Genomic DNA, 24,842 nt, shown 5'->3' on the forward strand with positions numbered 1-24,842 from the left:
AAACAATAAAGAGCATTCACCATTAATTTTACTGAGGTAATTCAATACCCTTATTCTGATAGAACCACAACTCTCTTTAAGTGATTCATTGATTCAACCAGCAATTCATATCAATATGTAATTCATAGTAATTTCCTTTATTTCTTATTAGCCAAACTGATGAGGAAAAGTCAGTGAAGAGGATGAATGCAGGAATCTTGGTGGCCACAGGGAACACTACAGCACATCTTCTCCCAAAGCCGTTTTCACGTTTTGTTTTGTTTGTGTTTATTTGCAAGCAAAAATTAATGGTCATGTTGAGATTTTTGTTGTTGTCCAGTGCCCATAAAATGTAGAAGTAAATAATTTCTCTCCCAAATAATCCAACTCTACAATCAAATAAAACACACTAATATAAATCCTCTCGTATATCTACAGTCTTTGAATATAATAAAATTCTATATAGGAATCAGAAATTAAAAAGACTTTCACATTTATTAATTCCTCTGACACTTTCATCCTAAATGAATAGATAAAAAGACAAAATAAAAGAGATAAATCCCTGAAGTAGAGTACATATAAAACACCTTTTATTCATAAAAAGTTTCAAAGCAGTCCCATACGACATATACACGTGTTTGTTCGTTTGAAAATCAACTGCAGGAAACGGATGTGTACCTGAATGGCATTAATACAAAATCCAAGTTAAAGTGTTTGTTATTAAAGGCTGTCTATACGTAGCCTCCTGCGCTATTGTTTTCATAGAGCTCGGAAGCTTTTTTTCCCTGGATTGAGCTTCAGTGTATATGACTTTGTCCCTCTGGACACAAATGTAATGACAAAAAGCCTAATTGTGCACTAAAAAGCTGGTCACAGAGAGCTGACAGTGTAAAACCCACAACATCACCAGGATCCTCAGTCTTCTTCCCCCTCTGACTCAGACTCTGTGGGAGAGAATTAAGGAATATAAGCTTGAGATTAACACTTTTTTTTTGTTGTATCAGAGGTTATTTATATCAAGCTCCTCACCTTCCTCCGCATTCTGAAGCCACTCCACAAATTTCTTCATTTGCTCCAGAAATACACTTTTTCCTTTGGCAGCATGCGCATCTTTGTACCATTTCATAATGGCCTCCTCACTAACCACATCAGCTGGGAAGGAGAAACAGACATAAGCTAGGAATAATGTACATATAACTGGTTGTTCTTGCTGTTTAAACCCAACCAGGCTTATCAGCTAGTTTATAAGACCAAGAAGCTTTATTCTGTGAAAATAACTAGCTACACTCACAGAAATAAAGACATGAGAGCTGTCACTGGGGCAGTACCATTTCAAAATGTGTACCTAAAGGGTCCGTTTTGGTACCTCAAGGGTATATATTAATACATACAAATCTCAGGAGGTGCATTATTGTACATTTCAGCTACAAATATGGAGCCCTTAGGAACAATTGTGTACCTTTCGAAGAGTGTACTTGCCACCAATTTAATCAATTACACAGAAAATTGACTAAGTCTTTAATAAATGTTAAGCCTGCAGGAAAAACGACAGTTCTAAAGCCTTCGCTAACCTACTTGAATTATTATTCAGTCACAAGATGGCGCCTTAGTCAAGATGATTCAAAGCACCTGTGTAAGCCTGCGTTATTTACAGAATTTATCGCAAGATACAAAATTCCTATTACATTACAGGAATTTACGATACTTAAGGGGACATTGGGAAATACCTGCTGGTATAAATATGCTCTACAAAAGCAGTGTATGTACATCAGTGCTTTCTGTTTGTCCTCCTAGACCTGAACAGACCTCAGTCGGTTTTATCTGTTTCTGTGGATTTAAGCCTAATAATCACAAAATTAATCTTATAAAAATATGCATTTACAATATTTGGTTTTTACTGGAACAATATCTTTAATAATGTAAACTGGACTTAAGTATGGTCCTTACCTCAAATTAGTTTTATTACAAATAAGGCTAAAGAAATATCATTTAAATTACTTCTTAGAGTTTATCCTACAATATTTCTACAAAAATTTAAAACTGATATTGAGTTAGAATGCTGTTTTTGTGAAAGCTTTAATGAAACTATTTCACATTTATTTTGGTCTTGCCAATATACTCAACTTTTTTGGATTAATGTTGAAGCTTTTATTTCTCATAATATTTTAAAATCATTTTTCTTATCTTACAAGCATGTGATTTCGGGTTATTATGTTGAGGATCGCTCCTTAAAAGATGCTGGTTTTATTATAAACTTCATTTTATTATAATGTAAATTTCACATACATAAATCCAAGCTTGCAAAAACTAAACCTCTCTTCATGATGCTAGAAAAAGAGATTAAAATGTATATAAAAGTGATTTCTACGTCTAAAAATATAAAAGTAATTAAAACAGTTATTATATGCTTCTCCTTTGCATAAAAATATTTGTATATATGCATTTCCTGTAGTAAAAGTGCATTTAACAACTCTTGTTAATAATTAAAACTGGAAAAATGTGTGTAATATATTTGTATGTAATTTGATAATTACGTACCCTCTCCTCTGTGTTTTAATTTAATTTCTTTTTTTTTTCTCATTTATTCCATTCTTGTTAAGAAATGTAAAGTGATTTTGTTGTATAAGAAAACTGTACATGCTGACTCTTATCAATTCAAAAAAGCCTGCATTATTAGTTTAATCAGTTGTTATCTGGGAATAACATCCCATGGAATGTCATGATTGACCAATCAGAATAAAGTATTCATGAACGCCATGTAATAATGATAATTATTCACAATATAACCTTCCCTAAATAAAACAATAACTTGTTTAATGAATGTTGATGAATATAATACTTATGAAAAACATGTTTTATTGCAGAATCGGGAGATACATATTATAATATTATTAATGTAGACATGTATTGAAGGTATTTACCAAGTAAAGGAATCTAATATAACATTTGTGCATTTACATTTATACCTAAATGTATTTCCAGCTAATGTTTTTCATATTTTTATTATAGAAACTAAATATTATTTGCATTTCTGAAATGTAATGAGGTGCTATATGATAACATGACAATGTCTAATTTTAGCATCTGAACATTTTTTACAAATGTTATTAAACATAAATTTACTTCTACATTGTGTTTTTAAAGTCAGGGAGAAAAAAATTAGTTTCATGATTTGATATCAACCAACAGAATATGCAAAAACTAAGAAATTAAAATGTATCAATTAATCTCAGTTAAGATATTTTCTGAAGACAACAATATTTATCATTTCAAATATTGCACTGATTGTATTATCATATAAATATTAGTTGAAATGTTTGCCAATTTTTGACAATAAAAGTAGTTTAAATGAACAACTAACTGTCTGGTTTATACAACTGTCAGAAGCTAAACATCTGCCTTCATACTTGAACACAGAGATTTGACATTTAATTGTTATATGTATCAATTTTGACTGATTTGAAATATTTAGCATGATCACTTTTTGATAACATCACGCAACCCTACCTCTAAGATATCACTAAAAGCACTGATCAGGTGGGAGATAGTATACCTTTGTAGAAGAGCACCACTATTTTGGAGAAGGACTTCATGAAGTGGATGTTATCATAGCAGTACTCCTGAATCTTGAGCAGTAATACCAGCTCTGATTGACCCTGAGTACTGAACACAGCCAGGAGAGGTGCATAGTGCTGAAAGAGGACAAATAATCACCATTGATCAGTTGAAAAATCTAGACTTCTTTGACAGCAACATACAATCAGTTAAAAATTACCATTGAATGTCAAAAAATAAATAAATCACACTGAATGAATGAATGTTGTATAAGTCACACTATACTATACTATAGCAGCTTTTACACTGGGAAGTTATTGGAACTCATGAACTGTATTATAACACCAAACTACAACTACAAGAGCGTTTAGATCCAAAAACCTCTAAAATTTTCTTATAAATGGGCATTTTTTTAAGCTTGTGTGTATGTTGAGTAAATCCACTTTTATTAAATGGATATTGTCATTTGCCTTTAAAGTGAAATAACTGAACATAAACATAGGAGGTTGAGAAAAATGCTAATTTTACAAGAATATTTCAGACGGCACATGAACTCTCCATTTGTAGACCTACATATCATGGAGACTGAGAAAAAAAACAATGCCCCAGACATTCTGAAAAGTAGATGAATATGCGGTTCATCTAGTTCATCAAGTGTGTCAATTATTTGCTGTCATGTTATTACTGTCAATGATTTTATAAACATTAGCATGATGTTTTTGCAAATCTACTTTTTTTTATTTTAGGGTAACATATTAGTTTAAGTAACACTTTACACCCTTTACTACTGGTTTCTTACCTGCCTATTATTAAGACTTATGAACAGTTTATTAACACCTATAAAGTATGAACTTATTTTATGTCGTTAATCCTACCCCATAGCTAAACCCAAGAACTTCCAAACTATTAATAAGCAGCAACTTAGTAGTTAATTGAGCTTAGTTAATGGTTTGCTAAAGGTATGTGTACATAAAATAAAGTGTGATCAATATTAGTTTTAAAGTTATTAAAAACACAATGAAAATAATCCTAACCTGTCTATGATGAAGTAGTTAAAAATTAAATAGAGCAAATACAAACGCCTGCAAATAACAAACACACATGATAAATATATAAAAAATAAAACAATGTGCCTCAGTAAACTTGTGTTTTAATCTATGAAATGACATTTTTTAAACAGAAATTTCAATTTTGTACCAAAATGTATTCTCAATTAACAACAATAGTAGGATCAAATTGAATGACACATACACACTAAGGTTAAAAAGAAAAGGTTGGCCCAAATGGTTGTGCATGCTTTATGCAAATAATTAACATCTGAGTAATTTAAAACAGAGTTAAAAATCATATTTTTGTTCATGAATTTCATGTCACAAAATAAACAAAAAAGCTTTCAGAAGTTCATTTAAACATTTAAATATAATTAATTTGTGCAAAATAAGACTACTTTATTTGAGGTTATATTAAATGCCATTAATAGAAAGGAAATAGAAAAGTGTACAACTCAATTAAAAATACTACAAACAAAGAGTATTAAACTGCAAATAAATGAAAAGTATGAGTGTATACACTATAAAAATGATTAGTTGACTTTACTTAGAATAAGCGAGTTCACCTGTTGCTTTTAAAATGATTAGTTGACTTTTAAAAAGTAAGTAAACCCATCGACTTGTGTAATTGTGTCTTTGTTAGGTAAATTGTTTAAATGATGTCAACCTAGGCTCATTCTAAAAACATACCACTATATACATTTCTGGAGAGCACCAAATACGTCCCAGGAGCTCAGTTTTTTTTGCAGATTTTGTTTTCGCGACTCCACCAGAGGCCGCTGTGTATGCTTTTTCACTAAAATTAAAAATTTCTCTCGGGAGTGCCTGCTGTTCTTGCGTAAATCCACTAGAGGGCGCTTTCGACTGACTGACTGACTGACTGATCGACTGACCCACCCTCCTCCTTCCATAAACTCAACCAATCATGTTTTCAAAAGAACCGATTGACCTGCTCACCCACTTCCCCAAATCCAATCGATAGTTTTCAAAAGCAAACCAGAAAAAGAAAAGCCCTCGTCTGATTTTTACCACATTTTCAGATTTTACCACATTCTCACCCTGCTATTTACTTGTTTATTTTATTTTTTGACTTCTGTTTTTGGCTTCTGCTTTCTGGAACATCTCTTCGCCGGACTCAAACTCTGTCGTCGTGTTCAACTCCCTTCTGCGTCTCAAGTCCAGCAACGTACTTGGACAAACTGGTAACAGCAGGAAAGCAGTCCATATTGAAGTAAGCAGTGAGCTGGTAAGTGTGAACAGGAATGGTGTCATACCACCCTGTAGCATTCGTATTAAAGACGATATGCATTCATACGTACTTCAGGCTACATAATTCACGATCTCCAGAAATGTATATAGGGCTACGTTTTCAGAATAAGCCTATGTTGAATAATGTGTATGATTATAAAAATTTTTTATCAACTCAACAGTTCCAAGTTACAATGGATTTACTTTAAGTCAACTTAATGCTTTTAAGGCAACTAGTTTACTCACTTTTATAAGTAATGTAAATAATCACTTTTAACAGCGTAGACATGAGAGGAAATAAATAAAGTCAGTGTGTTTGCAATGTACCTTTAGGTGTTTGAGGGCCTGTTCGGTCACCAGCTCCTCTTTCTTATTCCACTCCACGGCATTCATGAGGCAGGTCCACAGTAAGCCAATCACAGCCTGCTCCTGAAGATCATTCTTCTTCATCTCCTCCTTCACATACACCACGATCTAAACACAATTCACATCCGAACATGTGAAATAAGACCTCATTTTACTGATTGTGTGTTGCTTCCATATGACTGACAGTTTCGGGAGAAATAAAAAGGTTAAGAAGAGCTGATCCACACTAGTTAGACACTTTATTAGGTACACCTATTCATTACTGGTTGGCACCATCTTCTGTCTTCAGAACTGCCTCAGTTGTTTGTGGCATACATTTAACAAGCTAGAAATAGAATAGAAATAATGCTAGAAATAAATATTCTTGGCGACACAGTAGCGCAGTAGGTAGTGCTGACGCCTCACAGCAAGAAGGTCGCTGGTTTGAGCCTCAACTGGGTCAGTTGGCGTTTCTGTGTGAAGTTTGCATGTTCTCCCTGCGTTTGCGTGGGTTTCCTCCGGGTGCTTCGGGTTTCCCCACAGTCCAAAGACATGTGGAACAGGTGAATTGGGTAGGCTAAATTGTCCGTAGTGTGTATGTGTGTGTATGGATGTGTCCCAGAAACAGATGTTCCCCATGGGTTGAAGCTGGAAGGGCATTCCGCAGCGCAAAACATGTGCTGGATAAGTTGGCGGTTCATTCCGCTGTGGCGACCCCAGATTAATAAAGGGACTAAGCCGAAAAGAAAATGAATGAATGAATAAATATTCCTCTGAAAGTTTGGTCTAAACATGACCGCTTCACACAGCTGCTTCATATTTGTCATAATTATTAGCCTTCCTGCTAAATTTGTATTGTTTTTCAAATATTTCCCTGGTGATGTTTAATAGAATAAACTATTTCATAGTATATATAGTATATTTTCCTATAATATGTTTTTCTTCTTAAAGTCTTTTTTTATTTGGCTGGAATCAAAGCAGTTAAAGAATATTTTTAAAGCAATTTTAAGGTCAATATTATTAGCCCCCTTACAGTTGTTTATAATGCTTTCTGATTGGTTTATTAAATATCTCTGCTAACCAAGCTGTTGTTAACTGTAGTTAAATATGCCATATTCCTTGCAATAAATCATTTCTCTATAAAAATGCTATTTTTATTTGTTTCTTTAATCATTTATTTTTGTTATGATCACACTAAAATAAACAGGCATTGTATATTTTTCTGAACTAATATTAAGATGCATATTATTTATCTGCATTAACAACCTGTTGATAAATATGCTGTATTTCTTGGGATAAAACATTTCTGTAGATGCTTTTTTTAATGCTTTTTTTCATATTTTAATCATTTATGTAATGATCACCCAAAAATAAACAGGCAATAGATATTTTTCTGACCTAACATTAAGATATAAACATTAGACTTTAAGACACTGAAAACGTCTGCAGATTATCTAGTTCTCATTCACTCTTGCTATTTCCCTCAACAGTCACTACTATCACAATTCACATTTGTTTTCAGCTCTAGATTTACCTTTGGGCTTCTCTAGCCAATAGCAGAACAGAACTCCTGAGGGGGCGGGTGTAAAAATAATAAGGCATCGTCTGATCATTTGGTCAAATTTGGATAAACAACCTATGCATGCAACACACAAATGATTGACAGAAAATAAAAATTCATTTAATTGCACCTCTATGTGATATATAAAGTTTATTTTTCACAGTATTTCCTATAATATTTTATCTTCTAGAAAAAGTTTGATTTGTTTGATTTCAGCTAGAATAAAAGCAGTTTTTAATTTTTTAATAAACATTTAAGGTCAAAATTGTTGAGCTATATATTTTTCGATAGTCTACAGAACAAACCAACGTTATACAATGATTTGCCTAATTAACATAGTTAAGCCTTTAAATGTCCCTTTAAGCTGAATACTGGTACCTTGAAAATATATATAGTAAAATATTATGTACAGTCATCACGGCAAAGATAAAAGAAATGAGTTATTAAAACTATTATATTTAGAAATGTGCTAAGAAATCTTCTTTCCATTAAACAGAAATTGGAAAAAAGAAAAAATATACAGTTGGGCTAATAATTCAGGAGGGCTAATAATTATGACTTGAACTGTATATTGCATATACTATTATAGTTATAACAAAATTTTTTAAATATATTGTGCCGCCCTAATTGTACCAATTAATGTGGCTGGTCAGTATGTAATATTTCAAGCGTGTGAATGTGAAGAGCAGGGTTAACCTCTCTGATGGGACACTGCTGCGACAGGCGCTCCTGCAGCTCTTTCTGAAGCTCTTTTCGTGTGCCCAGAGTCTGCTGCGTGCGCAGGAAGTCTGAAAGCTCTTTCAGTCCTGCCTCCGTGAAGAACTTTGTGAAGTGCTCCACATTCTGCTTATTGGCAGGGAAGAGTTCCTGCAGTGAGAGTAAATTCAACTATTAGATTAGAAATCAGAGGAAGCTATAACTTACTTAAGACATAGAGATCTACCAATCGACCGACCAGCATACTCTCAAAAAAAGTGACATTTGTTGTTTGTTCAAACTACTTATTTAAAACAAGCTAAAACAATTCTTAAGGTTTTTTTGGGACAATTTAATTGGTTTATGTTTAATTCACTTAAATTTGTAAAAACTAATAAGATAGCTTAATTTCTTCATGTTGTCCCAACACAAATCGATTGTGTGGAACCAAACATTTTTACAGTGTACCTGTCTACATAGGGATGAAAAAATATGAGATCCTCCACCCTGTTAGTTGAAACATTTAGTAGTATGTGGAAAAGTAAATTACAAATTTTATATAGCATACATTAGAAAGAAGTTGCCAATAATTTATAAGGTTTAACCTATTAAACAAGATATTTTGAAAAATGTTGGAAACCTGTAACCATTGACTTCCATAGTATTTGTTTTTCGCACTATGGACGTCAATGGTCACAGGTTTTTTAGCATTCTTCAAAATATCTTCTTTTGTGTTCAACAGATGAAAGAAACTCATAAAGGTTTATAACCACCTGAGGGTGATTAAATAGTGAGTGAATTAAAATTTTTGGGTGAACTATCCCTATTAGGTCATGAGTGAGTTTAGAGGTGTAAAAGCAGGTTATGAGCCTTTCCATGGAAACATAATTTATCGACATAATGGTTCGTCGTCTATTTATAATTTAAGAGGTTAATGAATTAAGTATCAAAACTGATTTGATAAACGGAGTTTAGCAGCAAGTGTCATACCAGGAGTTTCTTATCCAGGTTGGCTTTTCTAAGAGCAGATGTCACAGCATTGGCGTCCTTCTCTGCTATCCAAGCTTTAAACATCTTCACCGCAAAAGAGGCTGATATTCCTATAAAGAAGAGAGTGACGTCAAGTACAGACTTTCTAATTATATTTCAAAACATTGCTTTTCCATGCATCGGAGATTAGGAATTTTTGGCTTTTCACATTGTGTGTTTTTTAAACTAATGTAAAATAATCAGACTTTAAAGTGTTTTTTTGTCAAATTTGATTAATTTATGTCGAAGGATGTAAATTACAATATATACAATACAATATTTCTCCTGCATTGATCTATAAATATTCACTTCAGCAGCAAACGTCAGTTCTATTTAGGTTTTTATAGAGGGATATGTTCATAAATTATTTTTTTTTTTAGCATTTATTAACATTTCATTCTACCAATAATTATGAAAATGTATATTCTGTCTGTTTACAGTATTTTCCGAATTATTTAGAAAATAAAAACATATTCCCAAAATCCCTTCTATATATTTTTTTTGACTCTAACATGTCAGAAAAACAACAAAACAACTATTTTACGGTTCACTGTACATATTATTGTGCTAGAAATTTAGGCCAGTTAGTGCATATTCAATCAAATAGTGCATAATTTGCACACTGAAACATGCACACACATATACATATATACACACACACACAGGAAAATGCCTCCTAATATAATCCTAATATAATTGGTGAATTATGGTGATAATATTATATATTTCTGTATTTAATTCTCCTGTTCACCTGCAGTGTCTTGCCTTAAATAGTAACATGCAAAAAAATCTTCATAGAGATCACACAAACCTTCTTTGACAAGGTTATCGCTAAAGAGGCTGGTTAGGATTGGTGGTGGCAGTGTGCCGTTGGCCAACAGGACGCCTGTTAGCATGGCTAGTTTGGTCTGCTCAGACTCAGTAAAACCCTTCAGGAACAGAAGAAGCTAGACAGGGATAAGAAATATGGTTGAGAGAATATTTCACAGTATATCAGCCAAATGCATATTAATGGAAGCCACTGTGGCGTCATGCCTGTTTGTCCTGCAGTGGCATCATTTACAGTAGATACAGTATTATAGATAATCTCTTCATCAATATAACACATTATTTAGAAATGAAGAAACATGATGTGCATTATTTACCTTCTTGATTTCTTCTTCAAAGGCTTTCTCCAGATATTTATACCTTCTGATAAGTTTATTAAACACCTGTGTAAAGACACAATCATACATCGATCACTATCATGTTATATTTGTGTAGAGATGAAGTTTATCAATAAACATTATTATTATTATTATTATTATTATTATTATTTACTTCTGACAAAATACCTATATCAATAATATAAAACACATACATTAATAAAACATCATCATCAACAACATCATCATCAACACTACTTTTATTTTGTGTCAGGCAACGATTAACAAATAAATAAAATGTTGTATTTCAAAATATATATATGTGAAATTTATTGGAATAAATATATACATGCACACACACACAATTATACTACTACTACTACTAATAATAATAATAATATTAATAATAATAATAATGGTATTTTACAATCTAGTAGTATTGCATTGCTTTATTAAATGTTAACCATGCTGTTTGAGTAATTAAAACAGCATGGTTAACATTAAGATCAAACACTAGCTAGACTACCTGACAAATGTCTTGTCGCCTATCCAAGTTTTAGGAACAACAAATAACAACTTTACTTCTAGTTAATCATTTGGCATCTGAAGTGGCTTATATGAAAGGCAAAGGCCTCTAGATTACGCTTATTTTGGCAAAATAAAATATGATCATGCCTTGATTTTTAATTATTTAATTATGACAGTAAGGTCTGACTTAGACAAAAGTCTTGTTGCCTATCCAAGTTTTAGGAACAACAAATAATAACTTGACTTCTAGTTGATCATTTGGTATCATAATTGGCTTGTATGAAAAGGTAAAAGCCTCTAGATTACGCTTATTTTACCAAAATAAAATATGATCAAGCCTTGATTTTTTTAGCCTTGCTCAGATCTCTCGCACGCCCACAAACTGAATGTAACCCCAAACCTTCACCAAACTTGACTGATTTCCCTGAGAATCTTGGGCCCATGTAGGTTTCAATAGGTCTTCTGCAGTATTTGGGTGATTGGGATACAGTTCTACAGATGATTCATCTGAAAAATCTACCTTCTGCCACTTTTCCAAATGATCAACTAGAAGTAGAGTTATTATTCGTTGCTCTTAAACTGGGTGACAAGACTTTTGTACATAACTAACTACTAGTTAATGCAACATGACAAAATGTAAACAAAAAAAATGTATGACAAAAAAGCTAAATCCTGGAGATGCAGACATTTAGTGGCTGTTGATAAAGAGTCATTGTAATCCGTGGGATTATCTTGAAATGACACAGTACGGGAGTCATACTGCTTCTATAGTGAGGATTTGGGGACTAAGTACATTTAATGCAATTTTGTAACAGGATTCCTCCACTTCCCTGCGACTTTGATATCGTCTGCTTATTTTTCATATACAACGATGGGGAATAAACCAAGTGGGACGTTCACCTGAGCATAGCTGCGAACAGCGGTGTGGTTTTCCTCCGCGTTGAACACACAGTGCTGTGTCACCTTGGTCTTGTCCCCGTCGTCAATGCGTGTTCCTCCGGGAGCTGAAAGAGGGAAAGTAAGGTTAGAGGTTAATGCTGTAAATCCTCTGAGAGCACAGAGCTGTCATTGTTAACCCCTACTGAGAAAATACCACTCTGTCTACTGTACACTCATAACTGACATGAGCACACATTACATTAACTACACTACTGGCCTAAAGTTTGGTATTAGTAAGATTTTTTATATGTTTTTTTTAAAGAGGACTATCATGCTCATCAAGACTGCATTTATTTGATCAAAAACGAAGTAAAAAATTTTATATATTATTACTTGTTGAAATAAGTGTTTTCTTAGTGAATGTGGTTAAAAATGTAATTTATTCATGCGCTGAATTTTTAGTATCATTACTGCATAAACTGCATTCATTTGATCAAAAATACAGAAAAATTGTGAAATATTTTTACTAGTTAAAATAAGTGTTTAGTAAGTGAAAGCAGTTTAAAATGCAATTTATTCCTTCAATTTACTGCTGAATTTTTAGTATCATTACTGCATAAACTGCATTCATTTGATCAAAAATACAGAACAATTGTGAAATATTTTTACTAGTAAAAATAAGTGTTTAGTAAGTGAACGCAGTTTAAAATGCTATTTATTCCTTCAATTTACTGCTGAATTTTTTAGTATTATTAATCCATAAATTGCATTTATTTGATCAATACTGGTTAAAATAACTGGTTAAACTGGTTCTCAATGAATGTAGCTTAAAAGTAAATTTATTCCGACGATTTAATGCTGCATTGTTTTGATCGAAAATACAGTAAAAACTGTAAAATATTATTAATTGTTAAAATAACTGTTTTTATAGTGAATGTAGTTTAAAATGTAATTTATTTCTATGATTTAATGCAGAATTTTTTATATCCTTACTCCATAAATGAATTTATTTGATTGAAAACACAGTAAAAATTGTGTAAAACAGTAAAAAAAACTCCTTTTTTTATTTATGAACGGTTGGGTGCTTGTAAAATGTGATATAGTACCATTTACCATTTAGTTTCCACAAAACTAGGGATAAAATCAGTTTGCCAAAAAAAACATGCCAGAAACATTGTCCATATGGAAATATCTAGGTGATGTATTTCCACATATTCCACATATAGTTCAACATATTGAATTATAAATCATAGAGTGGTGGTATTTATTTGTTGATGTCCAAAGAACAAAAAGAAATCCTTTATTCACTGAAAACATGTCCCTGTAAATACCACTACCATGAAAAGGAAAAAAAGCTTTAACATGACACTGCCTTGTTATAGCATTCATTTTCCCTAGAAACTGCAGTCAAACATATGCTAAAGTACATTTTTGCGGTTTCACAAAGATTTTGTCTAAAGCGCACACTTCCAGTGAGCCTGTGTTGTTTATTTCTAAATGAAGTGATCCAGTGAAGAAAGAGTTCAAGAAGTATAACCTTATGTACTCAGAGTGGATTCATTTCAAAATCATTTAAACAAATTAAGTAAGAAATTAAATCAGCGCACTGGTTCCACTCCAAAATAGGACATGGTTTCTCAATGTGCCCCACACACAACAATGCAGTGCCTTATGTGCTAATCCACAGGTGAGTTAACAACTTTAGATCCCATTCAGAGATTTTCTGCAGATTACAGAGTTGAGCCACTGATCCATTGATTGGTCAATGTAATATTTCCAATCCTACTATGTTAAAATGCTCATTAAACTGGCTTTTCTATCAAGCACAAAAAAAAAATTTACAAAAAAAAGTGTGCATTTGCTCACAAAATGATTGTGCTCTCATATGTTTTTTATATCATTCATAACAATAAATACTTAAATTTTACATTAGAAAATTCCAGAACATTTTGTGAATCGTTAACTGGAGATTTTCTCTGAATGTGTTAGGGCACTGGACTTGTAATCGAAAGATTACAGCTTCGATTCCTGGTCCCTGAATTGAAGGTGGGCAAAGTGAATGAACCACACTCTAAGCAAAGCAACTAACCCCTTATTTCTCCCTGGGCGCCAGAAGCAATAGCTGCCCACTACTTCTATACACTTTATGTGTGTTTGTGTGTGTGTGTGTGTGTGTGCTCACGTCTCACTCGTGTGTGCACTTGGATAGGTTAAAAGCATTGGACCAATTTTGAGTATGGGTAACCATACTTGCCAATACTCGCTTCATTTCACTCATATTTGAATCAGTGAGTTGTTAACCCTAGACTTACTATGACAAGATAATTTAATCATTGCGTTTTCTCACACAAATATGGCCAGCTGACATATAATCTTTCTCCCAACACATATTGTTTGTTATTTATTACAGGATGGTGACAAAAAACAAACAGCATTATGCATTATGGTGCTGCACTGTAATCCTTCTTTTTTATTGCCACATCAACTTATGGCTATTTAGTGGCATATAAAGATCAATATAGATCAAAAAATATTACATAACAATTCATAATTCAATTAGATATGATACAAAAAAAACTTACATTAACAACATGAATTTTTAGTTGAATATATAGTTATGAATGTAATATACAGATGAAAGTCTTTCAGAGGATAGATTTTTAAAAATATCCATCAAAACAATTCTTTTAATATCATCAAATCATTTTTGGTCAAAACACAACTGCCTTTTGTAATTCAAGGAGAAAAATATGTTTGGTGTTAAATAGCAAGAAAGAAACAAGATAAAAAGTAATGAATATTGTGCAGGACCCAGACCAAAAACGGGCATTAACTTAAAAGTCATTCATATATTCCACTTTAATTTCATACAGTTCAGTTTTTGTTAAGGATTTACGAAATCCAGTGATGTGGATTTGGGCTTAATCTCTATTTTAACAGCAGTCTTCTGCTCATCAGCTATGCTTACACTGTAGATGGAGTAATCTGATTGTTGACTGGACGCTTGACCAAGCTGCTGTCCTTCCGCTCTTGCTGCTCTCTGGGCTTAATATAGAGCCAGAGTAAACCTTTTAGCTGTAATTGGGTTGACAGAGACAGTGCCATTCTGGAAACATGTCTACCAGTGAAACTGAACCAGGTCTACACACAGCCCAGAAGCTAAGTACATATAGTACAGATAGAATAATATTAAATAATTTACTAACAAAAAGAAATGAATTTTTTTTATGAATTACATATATTTTATCATGACCAAACTTACAAAATAAACATTTTTTTACATGATTTTATTGTTATAATACGGTTAGTTGTAATAAATAATGTGCATTTAAATAGTGCATTTATTGTGTATGGACATACACACAAAGCGATTTACACTAATGAGGGGAGTCTGTCCTCACCATCACATGTACCACCAAAAGTCACATGTACAGTGTAGAGCGATATAGCATAACACAGTCAGGTGTAGTACTATATTTTTTTACACTCCTCGTAGTGTGCAAGGAGTTTGAGGGTCTTTAGTGAAAGACCCTCGAGAAAAAAAAAATCTATGTTTTTTAAGAATAATAATGTTTACAATTTTTTTTTATACTGAGACAGTTAAACTGAACACTTTTACTTGATAAACTATTTTATATTACATATTATTCGTTAATTAATTTTCCTTTGGCTTAGTCCTTTTATTCATAAGGGTTGCCACAGCGGAATGAACCGCCAACTTATCCAACATATCTTTTACGCAGCGTATGCTTTTCCAGCCGCAACCCAGTACTGGGAAACATCCATACACACTCACTTACACACTCATACACTACAATTTAGTTTATTCAATTCACCTATAGCTCATGTCTTTGGACTTGTGGGGGAAACCGGAGCACCCTGAGGAAACCTAAGCCAACATAGGGAGAACAGGCACAACTCCACACAGAAATGCCAACTGGCCTAGCCGGGACTCAAACCAGCGACCTTCTTGCTGTGAGGCGACAGTGCTAACCACTGAGCCACCTTGTCACCTTGTTAAATATTAACTATTTCTGCTGACAGATAAATGAGTATCGCATATGTATACACACACACACACACACACACACACACACACACACACACACACACACACACACACACACACGTTGTGTATATACATATGCATGCACTGCATATGTATACACATATATAAATGTACACACACACACTGCATTTATTTGCTTAAAAATACAGTCAAATTGTCAAACATTTATATCCTAAATGTACAGTTTTCTATGTAAATATATTTTAAAAAGCTATTTTCCTGTAATAATAAGTTGAATATAGTCAAGTATAATTTGATTTTAAAACATGTGCCTAATTTTTTATTCTACATTTGAACAAAATCATGGATATTTTCATATTATTCAGTATTTTAATAGTATTATTGTATTGTATTGTATTGTATTATTGTATGGTATTATTGCCCTGTACATTGAAGCACAAGTCTATTCAAGCCCAGCATATTAAATAAAAAAAATTAGCATAATAAACAGCGCATAAAAAAAGACCTTTACATTTTTCATATTTCAGAATATTACAATATCTTTGTATTACACGTTCAGTAGTTGTATTGAAACATAAAACATTCTACCCCATAGGATTTTGATCATTTTCGCGTGTTCGGGTGGGTGTGTGTGGTTCCTCCGGGTGCTCCGTTTTCCCCCACAGTCCAAAGACATGTGTTATAGGTCGATTGAATAAACTAAATTGGCAATAGTGTGAGAGTGTGTGTGAATGTAAGAGTGTATGAGTGTTTCCCAGTACTGGGTTGCGGCTGGAAAGGCATCCACTGCATAAAACATATGCTGGAATAGTAGGGGGTTCACTTCGCTGTGGCGTCCCCTGATAAATAAGGGACTAAGCCAAAGGTAAATGAATGAATGACTGACCAGTGTCACAATTTATCATAATCCCTGGATAAAATGGATCATATGCATCAAATCTTCATCAGATTCCTGCCAATGCATAACAGAATACAAACATGAATGTAGTATGCAATTAAATGAAATTTCTTGTAATCTAGCTACACTCTTTCTCATCTCCCACAAAAAAATGCTTCACAACCCCTCACATTTATACGATTCAATACGCACAAATCCACACTTAGCCTCCAAAATCTCTATAATATGCCTTTGGTTCCACATCTACTCTGCCTTCCCATTTCTGCTCCATCCAAATTCAGCACTCTGCTTCTGTCCCACAGTGAAAACCACCCACTCTCTCTTTCTCAGCCTGCTCATGTGCAAAAGATCTGAAGATTTCCAACTGGCTCTGACAGCTCATAGGAAACAGGAGGAGGAAAAAAAAAAGAAATCACGTTGCAGAATCCTCATCTTTAACCATCAGTGGGATTTGTAAGTTGATGGCCTGGAGGAACAGCACTAAACACTTTGATCCGGAGATGTGCTGCAAGTGTTGTAGAACAGCCTGCTGTCACGGGGGAGTGAGTTAATGACCTCTTATTCTGCTAATCCACTAAAGGCGGTAGTGTTTCTGCATGAACTGACAGCACAAAGGATGCCGCAGTCGGAACTAACGTTTAAAATCTGTTCACTAATCAATTTGAACATTATAAACGATGCTTGTTATGTTAAGAATAAGATAAGACATCAATGGTCTTATGTTTAACATTAAAGTCCATGTAAAATCTAAATTTATGATGTTTATTTTGCTAGTGTGGTGACGCAGTGGCGCAGTAGGTAGTGCTGTCGCCTCACAGCAAAAAGGTCACTGGTTCAAGCCTCGGCTGGGTCAGTTGGCAGTTCTGTGTGGAGTTTGCATGTTCTCCCTGCGTTCACATGGGTTTCTTCCGGGTGCTCCGGTTTGCTCCACAGTCCAAAGACATGTGATACAGGTGAATTGGGTAGGCTAAATTGTCTGTAGTGTATGTGTGTGTGAATAAGTGTGTATGTGTTTCCCAGTGATGGGTTGCGGCTGGAAGGGCATCCGCTGCATAAAACAAATGCAGGATAAATTGGCGGTTCAATCCGCTGTGGCGACCCCAGATTAATAAAGAGGCTAAGCCGAAAAGGAAATGAATGAATGAATGAATGAATGAATGAATGAATTTTGCTAGCGTACATGGTTAGTAGAGCTGCGACATTGTGAATAACTGATATTGCAATATTTAGTTTTTTTTCGCGATATATATAGTGATATTAATGTCATTTCATAAGATGATTTTAATAACTATTAGGAAAAAAAATCTTAATTTTACATTGTGATAATTTTGTAGGGAATGTTATTATAAAGTATAATAAACAAACCATAAACGAATACAAATGTAAAACAACAGTGTAATGTAAACAAGCAATGTAATCAAATGTAAAATAACACTGTGTAGTCTTCATTGTAATAGAAAACACAATAAATCTGTGTTAAAGTTATACATTTTATAATTTCTTGTGGCCAAAATGGTTTAAATTATCTTGGAATTTTACAGTCACATGCCTTAAAAATACATCTGTTCACTGTAGTAAGGTAAAACTTTGCTTGTGTTCTGAACAAATAACTATTTCCTTGTTAATTATAATCACAACACAAATTGCAGATTCTGTAATGTGACCATTGCATATTGTGATATCGATGCTGAAACGATATATCGTGCAACCCTAATTGTTAAGGTAAAAATGTTTTGTTTTGGTAATCTTCAATCAAAGTCTGACCATTTCCTTCTGGATTTAGAGTGGCAATTCTTCTCTTTTGACGTCAGTTTAATGGCTTTAGCCACAATATTGATGACCATGCCTCTCTTACCATCAATTACAAGGGAATGATGCTCAAAAAGGGCGACACGGTGGCGAAGTGGGTAGCACTGTCGCCTCACAGCAAGAAGGTCGCTGTTTTAAGCCTTTGGCTGGGTCAGTAGGCATTTCTGTGAGGAGTTTGCATGTTCTCCCGGTGTTCACGTGGGTTTCCTCTGGGTGTTCCAGTTTCCCCCCATAGTTCGAAGACATGCGCTATTAGAATTGAATAAGCTAAATTGGTCGGGGTGTATGAGTGTGAACGTGTGGGTTGAGCGTTGTGGCTGGAAGAGCATCCACTGCGTAAAACAGATGCTGGATAAGTTGGCGGTTCATTCCGCTGTGGCGACCCCTGAGAAATAAAGGCACTACGCTGAAGGAAAATAAATATATGATACTCAAAAAGTTAGCCACGCCCCCTAATCAATATTCCGTATCAGTTGGAAGCAGATCAACATACTGAAATAAAAGTCTCAGCAACTTTTGGGTTCACCTGTGGTTTAATTTAATACTTCTGGAAGTAATATGTTTATACTACCAGTACCATTTATACCATAGACTGTAAAATATATGGACGGAGTATCCGTGACGTCACCCATAGGTTTCTGAAGAGCGCAAAAGAAGCCACAAGTAGGCGCGGCCAACCGTCGCCATTTTGTTCGCGCGTCATCGCACCCACGGCGGGATACCAAACAAGGGCAAAGAGGCGGAGAGTGGGCGGAGCTACAGACACCTGCTGGCACTTTGCTTAGACCCTATGCTTAGACCTGGCAGACAGACTTTACTTTGGGAGAAACGCTTGATACTTTATTAACTGCAACTCGTTTGTGTTCTGACCACATGTGCTTGGCTGTACACTATATCAATAAAGTGTTTAGACTTTCAAAACACTGTAGTAATACATTGAGCCACTAAACATTGCTCTTATGACATTTTTCTACAGGAGGAAAACGCGAATTACTTCCAAACACTTCAGATATAGCGTGTGTGTTGGTAAATGCAAGACTATTGATAAAATCCAGCACAACACAGTATGACAACGCTTCAGATGACTGTTCTAGAGCCTACAGCTAATCAATCTGTCACATTCTGGAGTGCTTTACGGGTCTAAAGAAAAATATTAATGATAAATGATCTTAAATAAAACAAATACATTTATAGAGATGGTATACAAGTATATAACTTTACTCACATGGGAAACGGAGGCCACGTAAACGGTTTGTGAGCACAATTAAGTGCACACAGCATCCCATATCATCTGATAATTGTAAGAAATAAGTCCAAAAGGCAGCTGACTGTGTAAAGCCACATAAAACAAAACAAAAATACGATGAATATGCCGAGATCAGTGGCTAATCTGCCGGATTCAGCTGAGGTGAAGTGACGGCGACCAGCGAGACCTAGCTGTCACTCAAGTGGCCACGCCCTTAATTATGCAAACTTAATATAACCTAATATAAAGGAAATGGATGAGTTATAAAAAAATTCACCCCCCTCACAGTTGTCATGGAGGGTAATAATAGCTATATGAACCAAAATCGTTCTTTGTACCAGGCTGTAAACACCTTTTTTTCTGCTGTAAAGTTGACCATTCTAACAGTGGGCTCAATTGCAACTTGCTCTATTATGGAGCCAGGACTAGCGGAATTTTGATGAATTGCAGTTTCTGTTACTTCCGTATTGGCCTCCCGAGGGAGAGCGGGAGGTTGCCGCTTGATTTATACATATACTATATGCTGTATTATAGATTTTTTTTTAATTCAGACTGTAAATACTTTTTATCATAAGCCTTTTATTCCTGCCTTTGTCATACAAAAATCTGGTTAAACTTGATAGCACTCAATATAAATGATGAGGTAGTGCAGTGTGTAAATTGATTGCATGTGAAAACTCACACTCGAGCTGATGCTGTTTGTTTACTAAATAAAAGAAAGATGGGTTTCAGTTTGTTAAAAAAAAAAAAAATGGTTTTGTCGATTTATAAGACCTCGATTGTCTGGAGCCATGGGTAATAATTGAGTTTTTCCTGTATTTTCTTTTACTCTTTAGGTGCAGAGTTGACACTGACATACAACATGTGAATTTCCAAGGACCACCGTTTCAGTGATTTATTTTACTCAAATGTAAATTCTTGGCCAAACTATACCATTAAGACACAAATATTAGTATTGCAATTTTAAAGTGAATAAATTATAATTTTATCACCTCATTTATTTTATTTTACAGAATAGTATAACTTTTTTAGCTAATTTATAAATGTTTATACTTTTAAACTTTAATAACAATCACAATAAAATCGTAATAAATATTAATAAAAATGTTATAGTCAAACAAAATAGCTTTAACACACTAGGAATGTGGCCTATAATAACAAACAAACTTAGAACAACAAAACAAACTCTAGTTCACTTTACAATGGAAGAGTTCAGTTGCAAAAGCCGCTAAATGCCACTTCTGCCAAAAATGAGCTAATGACACTGAGTGAATGCTTAAGCCGCGCAGTACGTTCAACAAATAGATTTGCTTCAAATCATCTAAATTCCATCATCCGCCCATTCAGAAATAACAGTTTGTTGGCAAAAACCTCTAAACACCACTTGCCTTTGATAGCAAAAGCCATCCCGATCAAATGAACCAATCAGAAGGCGCAAATCGAATCATACCTTTTCAATGTAACGGCACGCTGATACGCCGGCTTTTATGAGGATGCTTCTGATTTACATTTTAAAAGATGGAGTTTGATGAACTGAATGAGCCTGTCCGACTGTCAGTGAATGGCAAATGAAAACCCCCCATACGCATCCCATCGCATTTATAACTTTTTTGCGCAGTGACGCTACTTTGAATGAGTCCGATTTACTATAGCTACATTAAACAGCAACTCCATTTCACAAAAGAAGAAGTTAAGATGCCATTCTTTAATCCCACATGGATGCTATGAGGATAAACAAGAGACGAAAAAGAGACCAAGACCTTAAGTATGGTAAGAATGAATGAATGACAGCTTCTAAAAGTGTCTAATAGACAAATAAAATGTATAAAACTATACATTACTTATATTACTTCTTACTACCTACAGTACACGTCTGATTTATTATATTCATGGAAAATGCACAAATAATGATGTGTCAATAAGTTTAGTTTACAATGTTTACATTGCTCTACTTGCGTTAAATCTAAATCCTAAATATCAGAAATGACAATAGATCATTAAGATTCAATTAATGTCAATTTTAATGTTATTGATTAATGCACTTACTTGACAGATTTCATTCATTCATTTTCCTTCTGCTTTGTCCCTGGTTTATCAGGGGTCGCCATAGTGGAATGAACCGCCACTTACTTGACAGATTTATATTTTTTTAGTTTTAGGTGGTTTGTGTAATGTGTTTTATGTTTGTTAAAATAATTTCTAATTGCATCTTTAGTGATTTTTTTAACCAATTACACTGTCTTGGTGGATTTAGAGGTTTTCGCAAAAAAAGCACAAGTGGATTTAGCTGGTTTATACGCAAAAAAATCTACCTTATTAAAAAACAAAGAATTGTCTAAAGTGACATTTATGAAAAAATATTAACTAGCTAATAACCTTATCATTATCTATAAAATGAAATTTCTGAAAATGAAATTTCTGAAAAAAGCCTGATAGAAAATGCTCATTTACAAGAAAAGAGCTCTGATGGATTTAGAGTGTCTTGCATCTAAACTCTTCAATTATTTACACAGGTTTGAGTATGTACTTGTAAAAACCTACTCTACGCAAGTATTTTTTTATTTCTCAAAGATTTAGCCAGACACTGATCACATTTCAGCCTTTTTTAACTATAAAAACTGCTGGGTTCCACACAATTCCTTCATGTTGTCCCAATTCAAATCTATTAGGTTAACATTAGTCATTTTTTACAAATTTAAGTGGATTGAACAAAAAACAAAAAAGTTATCCAAAAAAAAAAATCAGAATTGTGTTTTCAATTCATTTTAAATAAGTATTTTGAACAAGCATGAAAAGGGATTTTTTTTTGAGTGTATGCAGATGAACTTCAGAGGGAAAAAGCTCACTTTAGAATGATTATTAAAAAACACAGCTATTAAAGTCTTTATTCAAATCCCTTTTCAAATAGCAGCATATTTAGCAGGAAAAACGAATAATCGCAATGTTTATCGTTATTTATTTTGTGCTGTGCTAGTTTCTGTATTAAGAAAATATAGCAGTATAATTGAAATCAGTTGTATAAAGTGTCATTTAAACAGTCTCACCCAGCATGCTCCCAGCAATGAGGATGTCAAACAGGGTGTCGGCATAGCGACGGTAGTCTAGTCTCGACCCAGTGACATCCAGAAATTTGGCTACAGCATCAAGATCACCACCTGCTTCGTTGAGGCCCTGAACAATTGTGTCTCGGAAAACCGTAGGCTCAAACTTCTCCTTTTCATCTGGAAGACAGAAAAACAAGTCAGGATTATGATCACAGAGAATTCAATGTATACTACTGATAGAATAAGAATACAATGCTTTAAGCCAGGACACTGCAGAGTTAAAATTGATGAATGGTTATCACTATACTTTCCCATGTTGATTGTTATCAATGCTTGCATGACAAGCTTTCTAAAATGCTGTTTCAATATGCAAATGATGAATTATATGCAAATGAATGAACGCATTTGCATACATTTCCAACACATAAATTTGGTTAAGTTCAAAGTTCTTGTTTCATGTCAACACTGCAAAAAAATGCTTAGATGTTGTGTCTTGTTTTTTGTCCAAATATCTAAAAAATCTTAACTCAATTAGCATTTTCTATATAAGTAAAAAAAAATGTCCTTGTTTTCAGAAAAAAAATAAGCAAAATTTACATTAAAACAAACAATATAATAGGTCAGTGAGGCAAACAAAACAAACCTGTTTTTCAATCCAGGCTCATTCTGAAAACGTAGCCCTATATACATTTCTAGAGATCGCAAAATACGTCCCAGGAGCTATGTTTTGTTGCAGTTTTTGCTTTCACGAATGCACCAGAGGCCGCTGTGTACACATTTGAGATCTCAAATTTCTCTTGCGAGTGCCATTGTGCCTGCTCTTCTTCTAGCCTCAAAAACTTTACTTACTTGGAATCCTTTGCTCATAACAATTATTATGCTGACTGTCCATTAGGGCTCTACGAATTATTGAAAAAAAGTTGAAATTTAGATTTTCATGCGAAACAGAACACAAAATAGTGCCATGCTAATTGTTAGCTAAATGCTAACTGTAGCTATAACTTTTGAACGGAATGAGACATTCTCACCAAACTTGGTACACTTATGTATAAGGTCATTTTGAAATCACATTAAAAAACGCGGACTTTGGCCACATGGTGGTGCTATAAAGTAAAAAAAACCTTACAACCGTTAGTCCGATTGGCTTGAAATTTGGAATGTCATGTCTTTGTTCAAGACAATCACAACATGGCTGCCATTGGCCAATCAAAATTCGAGCACCCATTAAATAAGGTTAACGATTACCGATTTAAACGAAACTTAGTGAGCATGTTTGACTCATGGCCCTGGAGCTTTGAACAAATTTTCAAAGAAATCGTCCACTAGAGGGCGATTTTATGTGCTTTAGTGTTTAATTGGTTGTGTTTTGCACAACTTTTCACAAAGGCACACAAAATACATATTTTATGATAGGCCTGCTCATACTGAACACTTTGAAGCACTTTGAATAAAACTAAAATTCAGTGTATGTAAGTGCTCCTATAATGGAAATTTATGGTTCAGAGCAGGAAAAAAAACAAAAAACTTTTCAGCGGATGCCCTTCCAGCCGCAACCCAGTATTGGGAAACACCCATGCACACTCATTCACTCACACTCAAACACTACGGGCAATTTAATGTATTCAATTTACCTATACTGCATGTCTTTGGACTGTGGGGGAAACCAGAGCACTCGGAGGAACCCACGTGAACAAGGAGGAGAACATGCAACCCCAAACAGAAATGCCAACTGACCCAGCCGGAACTAGAACCAGTGACCTTCTTCAGGGTATATGCAGGAATCTTAAAGGTAATTTCAATA

General features: G+C 34.1%; 1 protein-coding gene across 3 annotated transcripts in view; it reads right to left on the reverse strand.

The window, feature by feature from the left end:
* Nucleotides 1–547: 547 nt before the first annotated feature.
* Nucleotides 548–24,842, reverse strand: part of bzw2 (basic leucine zipper and W2 domains 2) — a 36,352-nt gene continuing 12,057 nt past the window's right edge. For all 3 annotated transcript variants that reach the window (XM_056480163.1, XM_056480162.1, XM_056480161.1), the window contains 10 exons: nt 23,042–23,218; nt 12,036–12,139; nt 10,608–10,673; nt 10,274–10,409; nt 9,424–9,533; nt 8,434–8,604; nt 6,159–6,305; nt 3,533–3,671; nt 1,009–1,131; nt 548–923 (listed from right to left, as the gene is read on the reverse strand). In XM_056480163.1, the coding sequence (XP_056336138.1) occupies nt 895–923; nt 1,009–1,131; nt 3,533–3,671; nt 6,159–6,305; nt 8,434–8,604; nt 9,424–9,533; nt 10,274–10,409; nt 10,608–10,673; nt 12,036–12,139; nt 23,042–23,218 (1,202 nt within the window). In that variant the 3' untranslated portion in view covers nt 548–894. The remainder of the gene's footprint in view (nt 924–1,008; nt 1,132–3,532; nt 3,672–6,158; nt 6,306–8,433; nt 8,605–9,423; nt 9,534–10,273; nt 10,410–10,607; nt 10,674–12,035; nt 12,140–23,041; nt 23,219–24,842) is intronic.

The sequence above is a fragment of the Danio aesculapii genome, chromosome 19 (genome assembly GCF_903798145.1).
Source record: "Danio aesculapii chromosome 19, fDanAes4.1, whole genome shotgun sequence".
NCBI classification, from domain to species: Eukaryota; Metazoa; Chordata; class Actinopteri; order Cypriniformes; family Danionidae; genus Danio; species Danio aesculapii.